At 31.7% G+C, this 8597-nt stretch overlaps 1 protein-coding gene across 1 annotated transcript in view; it reads right to left on the bottom strand.

Moving 5' to 3' along the window:
* Nucleotides 1-232: 232 nt before the first annotated feature.
* LOC145268359 (uncharacterized) overlaps nt 233-8597 on the bottom strand; it is a 31425-nt gene continuing 23060 nt past the window's right edge. Inside the window, exon 3 of the mRNA XM_080123891.1 lies at nt 233-1253. Within this exon, the coding sequence (XP_079980017.1) occupies nt 520-1253 (734 nt within the window). The 3' untranslated portion in view covers nt 233-519. The remainder of the gene's footprint in view (nt 1254-8597) is intronic.

Raw genomic sequence — 8597 nt, 5'->3', positions numbered from 1 at the left:
ATAGGCTCATGTTAAAACTTACTAGCTTTAGGAAGTGAGGAAGAGAGTGTATCGAAACGAACCGGAAAAAAGAAAAGAGGATAATTATTTTGAGCCATTTGATACAAGTCCAAAATTCAAACTTTTTGGACTGACATTCTCAGCCAACACAAGTAGAAGTAAGTACGTAGAAGATGTTGCCAAATCTGCTGCAAAGAAAGTAGGCTCTAAAAACCAAACAACAACAACAACAATAAATTAATGACAACCTTTATTTTTCTTGTATTTGCATTTTCTTTCTTTGTTTTGAATAAAAACGTTTGGAAACAAAACAATAAAAATTGAAACATTCATTTTTTTCCCCCAAATTTTATGTCAAAAGTTTCACTGTTCTATTCACAACTTTTATTATCGCCATCTTTAATCATTTTAATCATCATATTATGATAAATATGGTGAGTTCCATCAATATCCCCGTACTTGTCCTCATATTGCTATTATTTAACGATTTCCAATACTTTCTTGCTCTCATCTACGTTATTATGCTTTATGGGGCATTTTCTTTTTTGTTATCTGCTTCCTGCTTTTTTTAGATACTTTCAATTGTTTTTCCGCGTGGACTGCAACTTTTTTCCCGTGACCTCTACCTTTTTTCCCGTGACCTCCGCCTTTTTTCCCGTGACCTCTGCCTTTTTTCGACTTGTTCTTACTTGTCTTCATGTTTTTCCTTGGTCTTTTCCTGTGTACCTTGCCTGTCTTCAACTGTGCATGTGCAAAGTGGCCTAAAGGTTTAGGAACTTGTTTCAATAGAAGACTATCCGGCAGTTTAGCATGGACCATCTTTCCTCCATTTGGAAGAATACCATCGTTTTTATCGTCAGTTCTGGCAACGGCTTTCGACAGAGTTTTCTTTGCAAGCAAATGTTTCTTTGGAAAAACCTGATCATTTGCATTGTGAACGGCAGGTTTATTTGGATTGTGTTTTATCTGAATTCGGTTTGAATGGCTTTTCGGAACTATTGGCTTAAATATACCAGCTTCATTTTTCTGTTCTCCTTCACGATGGCCTTCTTTGCTTATTTTCTTGGAACTCAGATCACTGGCAGATTTGTCCTCTTTAAATAATTTTGTATTTTCATCCAAACCTTGAGGTTTCGTTTCGAGTGGTTTTTCATCTTTGTCAAGGTCAGCGAGGTTTTGAATGTCGTCTTTGACAATGTTTGTTAAGGCAGCCTGTAATCCCTTTCCTTGATTTTCTTGACCACTTATGTACCCTTAAAAAAAAAAAAAAAAGGAATTAAAAAAAGATTTTTTGAGATTCATTAACACGGGGAGTGAATCTTCATGTAAATTACAATTTATATTTTAGGTTAAATAGAAAAAAAAATCTATGCGGTGACGTCTTCCGATTTCGAAATCAGATAAATGACAAGCAGTGTTTATCAAAAAAACTGTCCATCATAGTTTTATACCAATGCTTCCCAACCTTTTTTTTTTTTGGTCCGCACCCTTCCAGAAATTTTTCTCAAACCTTGCAGCCCAAAAATTCAATCATGTTTTTGATATCAACCCAAGCAACGCCGGGTACCCATGTTAGTATATATATATATATATATATATATATATATATATATATATATATATATATATATATATATATATATAATTTAAAGGAGATTAGAATAATAGTCTAAAGAGCTAAGTGTATTTTAATGTAATAGTGAAATTACTAGTTTAATTAAAATACAGGAAATGCTCGTTGTAATTTAGATATATAATAAGCTCGATAGTTAAATGTCCTAGAGCTAATTCAATATTAAGTAATGTGATTTATAATTTAAAAGTTTTAAATTTTTTTTTTTTTTTTTTTAAATTTAACAATCAAAATTTAATTAAATTAAAAATCAGTTTCATAAGAAGGAACAACAACAAAGTCAATTATCTGTACGATCGTTTCGGAAATCCGTGCTTTTTATTTGTGGTATACATGAAGTCACGTAGAATAATTATACATAGTTTTTTTGGTAAGCACGGTCTCCTCATCAGCAAATTTAGGAGGATTTTTATTGAATTTAAAAGACACCAAAAATAAACCTAGCATTAAAAGTAAGGCAGATGAATCTGAAAAATTGAAGTAAAAGGTTTGGATATAAAATTTATAAGAAAATTAATAAGAAAACTTGTATAGGTTAGAGATAGAAATGAGTAGAAAAAATATATATATTTTTGAATTTACATAATAAATTTGATTTAAAAATATATAGATATATAATTACCTTTTGGTTTTTCTTTTTTTGAAATCAGGAACTGTATTTAAAGTAGTCATTTAGATGTTTGCTATAGCTTTTTATTTTATTGAATGATGAATTTTAAAAGGGCGACGCTCGTGCAGTAAATTGTTTCCGTTAGCGTATTTTGATTTAGAGACGCTACAGTTAATATCTATATTATATGGTATTCTTCTATGGTATTCTTCCACTTAACAACAATACTTGACCCTATAATGAAAGCAAAAAGTTAGTACATCGTAAAAAGAAACAAAAACATAAAAGATTAACCTACTTTGCGGCACTTCCATTTCTCGTTCTCTTTCAGTGGAGGAGAAATCCTTCACGACTGAGACAATTTTTATTTTTGTACCTTTTCTCCACGTTAAAAAACGACCCTGGTGTCTAACTCTGTCCCGTGGGGAGCCATTGTAAATAGGTACTTTCTACCCCCCCCCCCCACGAAATAACGTCTCGCACCCCTAGGAGTGCGAGTACCACAGGTTGGGAACTCCTGTTTTATACCTCTTAGATTTTGGCAGAATTCTTTCGTTAACCAAATTTCTTTTATCACTAATGTAGTAAGTGAAATGATATCTAAACAGGGAGAAGAGGCAGGTATATATATGCTGTAGTTCTCGTAATGGTGGAATGGCTTCTTCCGGCCAGGGGGAATAACCGATAGCATTCTATTACCGCTAGGGGTCTTTGGAAAAGATAATACTAGAGCAGCAAAGGGGGGGGGTGCATGGGTAATTTAAAACTATAACAACTGAGTAACAATATCGTAAAGCAACATGTAATCGCCTGAAAATAAAATGCCCGCCCCCAATAAAAAGCCTGATTAAATTATTTCAAGTAAAAAGTTCTAATTAAAAAAAAAAAATAATAATAATAATAATTTGATTATTTGTAATAAAAAATTAAAAATGAAAACTTTCAATTATAAAAAGTAAATTTGAATTTCTTACATGTTAATAAAATAAAATAGTGAAAACAAATAATTAATCCCTCCTCTCTCCAGGTAAAGACACCCGACCTCAAATGTAATGAGTAACTATTTTTTGATAAAAACCACTTGTCAGTTTCTGTCTTAAAATCCGGAAGAGATAATCAAGTACGTTTTCTTTGTTATCATAACTTATATATGAATCTATGCTCCTATAAATTTGAGTTTTTTTTGTGATATTGATATTTATATTAAAACTCCCTTTTTTTTCTACTTATGTAAAAAGAAAATACAATTCTGTTATATATGAGCCGTGGAATTGCATTCAGCTGCAAAAGATCTAGCTAATTTGCGTATTCTTTTAAATAATTTTTTTTTTATTCATGAAGATATTCTAGATGATTTATACTTGCGTAATATTTGTGTAAAAATGTTATATATATATATATATATATATATATATATATATATATATATATATATATATATATATTGTATTGGTAGTAATTATTTGTAAGTGTGTCCACCAAAAGAGTGCTCAATGTTTAGACAGAGCCAAAATAAGTGATTTTTGAAAGTATGATAGGTTATGAAAAGAAAGGGCAATGTTTGAGTTGAAACCAGCCAGAGATGTCCTTGGCCTGACAAAGCGATTCCCGTACTGGGTTTTCGCTGAAACATGTATGCTTATGTGTAGCCATTTATTTGTAAACTAAATTCACTTATATATATATATATATATATATATATATATATATATATATATATATATATATTTGTTTAAAAAATTTTGCCTAGCAAACTCCTTTGTCAGTTTTTAGTCTACAGACATAAAACTTAATATATGTGGTATTTAAATCCATGCAAAACTTTATATTTGGGCTTTAGCTGGGGAAATCGGTGCAAAAGTGTGAAAATTAAAAAAATGGAATTTGCCAGATGAAGGTCGAATGACAGCATTATGAATATGCATGCATAACGTAATAGCTATTGGTTCATGTTTTAATTTTTAGCCTTGCAGCAAACGTGTCTTCATAGTTCAAGCATTAATGTCAAAAAAAAATAAATAAATTGTAAGCTGAACGTTTCGGTTTCAATTCTTGGGGGTGGCACACAAGTCATTTTTGTTTTAACTTTTTAAATCATAACTATATATAAGGTCTAATAATATAATAATTAAGACGAAATCTGCATTAATCAAAATATCATATTTAATCCTCAGATTTAAACACATTAATCTGAAATGGATAATTAAACATACTCCCTAAAAAAATAACTCCTTACCGTGAATCAATAAACAGAAAGTAAAACAACCTGAGATAAAAAAAAAAAAAAGAAAACTAACTCCCAAGGTTGTCCAGTTTTAAACTACGTCCGCATGTGAAGTATAAATTCTACCCAGTACCGACAACCGTAGCAGTGTATGCCCAGGCTTCAAGGAGTGCAGTCGTCATCGTTAACATCTCTGCAATAATCCGCATCATCATCACCGACACCATCCTTCAACAATCAGCAGCACAGCTGCCACCGTAGTCACCATCTTCACAACAATCAAGTAGCAACGCCGCTGTTATTGCCAGCAATCAACAATACGATCAACAAGGACTGATATCTACATCAAACCGGCTCTTTCGACTCAGTGGACAGTAACACACCCTAATTATTAACAGAAGACAAAATAAAGCTCACTAGCCCAATTCAAAATAAAAGTTTTAATTTAAACTTCTTCTTCTGTCCTTCTTGCTTCCATATGCTCATTTATTTATAATAACTTATACCAAGGTTTGAGATACAACTTGAAATACAACAACTTGTAATACAACAACCTGTAATACAACATCTTGTAATAAAACAACTTGTAATACAACAACTTGTAATATAACATCTTGTAATATAATAACTTGTAATACAAAAACTTGTAATATAACAACTTGTAATATAACAACTTGTAATATAACATCTTGTAATACAACAACTTGTAATATAATAGCTTGTAATATAACAACTTGTAATATAACATCTTGTAATACAACATCTTGTAATATAATAACTTGTAATATAATAACTTGTAATACAACATCTTGTAATAAAACAATTTGTAATATAACATCTTGTAATATAACAACTTGTAATAAAACAACTTGTAATATAACAACTTGTAATACAACATCTTGTAATATAATAACTTGTAATAAAACAACTTGTAATACAACAAGTTGTAATACAACAACTTGTAATACAACAACTTGTAATACAACATCTTGTAATATAAAAACTTGTAATACAACAACCTGTAATACAACTTCTTGTAAAATAACAACTTGTAATACAACTTCTTGTAATATAACATCTTGTAATATAACATCTTGTAATACAACAACTTGTAATACAACATCTTGTAATACAACAACTTGTAATGCAACAACTTGTAATATAAAAACTTGTAATACAACAACTTGTAATAAAACAACTTGTAATATAACAACTTGTAATATAACAACTTGTAATATAACAACTTGTAATATAACATCTTGTAATAAAACATCTTGTAATAAAACAACTTGTAATATAACAACTTGTAATACAACATCTTGTAATACAACAACTTGTAATACAACAACTTGTAATACAACATCTTGTTATACAACAACTTGTAAAATAACAACTTGTAATACAACAACTTGTAATACAACATCTTGTAATACAACAAATTGTAATGCAACATCTTGTAATATAATAACTTGTAATACAACAACTTGTAATATAACAACTTGTAATACAACAACTTGTATATAATAACTTGTAATATAACAAGTTGTAATACAACAACTTGTAATACAACTTGTAATATAACAACTTGTAATACAACTTCTTGTAATATAACATCTTGTAATATAATAACTTGTAATATAACAACCTGAAATACTGTTTTGTCTACTGCAAACCAGTCACCTCTCAAGACTTGTTTAGAACAACGAACCATCGGAAACTGTTCTGTCTACTGCAAACCAGTCACCTCTCAAGACTTGTTTAGAACAACTAACCATCAGAAACTGTTCTGTAACTAAACATGGCTTACACTTCTAGAAGTTATGCGCCCAGCGTGCGTCTTTATTTCGATGGATCCGAATCAAAATTCGAATTGTGGCAAGTTAAATTTCTAGGATATCTACGAATCCAAAAGCTACACAAAGTACTAGAAACACAACCTGAAAACAGAAACGACCCCGACTTCATTGAAAAGAACGCAACTGTCTTTGCGGAATTAATACAGTGTTTGGATGACCGAAATGAGAGAAGTCCTGGACAATGGCTGAAAAGCATTGAACATATTGAGAGAGCATTATTTATCGAAAGGAAAACCCAAAATTATTTCTTTATACACTGAACTGACCTCTCTAAAACGAATGGAAGCCGAAACTATTACTGATTATATTATAAGAGTCGAAACGACTGCAAATTCTTTAAAAATGTCTGGTGAAGTTATAAGTGACAGTCTCTTAATTTCCATAGTCCTTAGGGGATTACCGAGTGATTTCAAGCCATTTACTACCGTGATAACCCAGAAAGAAAACCCCATGACTTTTAGCCAATTCAAGGTAGCACTCAGAAGGTACGAGGAAACTGAAAAAATGATCACAGTAAAAAACGAATCTACAAATATCATGAAATTTAAAAATACACGCATAAAAACACCAAAATTAAATTATACCCATGCCAGGAATAAAAACCACAACTTTGCCAAAAACAATTTTTCTCCTAAGAAAAGTACAAAAATTATTTGCTATAATTGTGGACGACCCAATCACAAGAGTTTCCAGGACTCAAAATGCCGACTCCATTAAAAATGTGGAGAGCTCTGTTAGCGAACATACATTTTTATTTTCGTGTACGTTCAATGCTTCAATAAACAATAATAATTTTCTTGTCGATTGTGGGTCCGCGGCACATGTGATTACAAAGGAATCTGATTTTATCAATTTTGACCCCAACTTTAAGCCACAAAATCATTTTGTAGAACTAGCTGACGGGAGTCGATTAAATGATATTGTTTTGAAAAGAGGCGATGCTAAAATCTCGCTAAGGAACAATTAAGGTGAATTATGTTTCTGTATTCTAGAAACTGCTCTTCTAATCCCAAAATTTAAAGAAAATATATTTTCTGTACAAATTACCACTAAACAAGGTGCAAATATAAACTTTAGCCTCAATAAATCAAAACTTGTATACCCGAATGGAACTGTATTCGACATTAAAGAAAATGGAAGACTATATTATTTAAATAACCTAGTCCCATCGAAAACCGCCTGCCATGATCTACAGACATAGCATAAAATTCTTGGACATTGCAATATTCCTGATATCAAAAAGTTGCCGACTGTAGTTGATGGAATGAAAATACAAACATCAAAAACCTTCAACTGCAACATCTGTACGCAAGGGGAAATGACAAACTATCAAAGCAAGATACCAGACAAGAAGGCCAAAAATATCCTATCAATGGTGCATTGTGACTTGAATGGTCCTGTGGAACCGATGGCCAGAGAATATTATAGATATGTTGCATTTCGTAGATGACCATTCAGGTTTAATAATGGTTTATTTTTTAAAGAACAAATATGATACCTTGCTAGCAACTAAAAAATATCTAGCCGACATGGCTCCCTACGGTGAAGTCAAGTGTATTCGCTCTGACAACGATATGGAATTCACCAATAAAGACTTTGAACTTTTACTAATTAACCATCATATCTGTAACGATGTTATCGTTTCGTTTCGTTACAATCCTAGTTTTGTAACAACGTTATCATTTCGTTTCATGACAATCCTTGTTTTGTAACAACCACGCATGCGCACTGGAAATAAAGTCCTCCATTTTTTATATTTAAAACTAATAACATGCGTCTTTTCGTTTCTCTCTATTAATCAACCACACAACACGAGCTAACACAGCTTGACATGGTGACAGCGGTGAGATAAAGGGAAAAATAAAATAAAACAACGATAAAAGTAAGACATTATTATTTTTTTTTCTCTTTTCTTTTCGAACCAAAACTTCGTAAAACACACTACCTTTACGCATATTCCGCAGTATGTGCCCCTCCGCCATAAACGAAGACGGAAACCCAATACCTGGATCACTAAACCCAATGAAATGCGTACTGACAGCATACAACAACACTGAAATAAAATGCCATGGCACCACAAACATCAGGTGCAAATACAAGGACTCTTCATGGCTCAACACTCAATTTTATGTGGTCAACACTCCAGGACCAGCTATACTGGGCCTGCCAACATCTGTAGCCTTCAACGTTGTGACAATGAACTGTGCCATATCCGTTCAGCAACAACCTATCAACAGCATAGATGATCTGATGCGTTTATACCCCAACAGATTC

The sequence above is a fragment of the Euprymna scolopes genome, chromosome 43 (genome assembly GCF_053919585.1).
Source record: "Euprymna scolopes isolate OS-2025 chromosome 43, ASM5391958v1, whole genome shotgun sequence".
Taxonomy (NCBI): domain Eukaryota; kingdom Metazoa; phylum Mollusca; class Cephalopoda; order Sepiida; family Sepiolidae; genus Euprymna; species Euprymna scolopes.
Note: the sequence above shows the minus strand (reverse complement) of the source record. Positions and strands in the feature narration are given on the sequence as shown.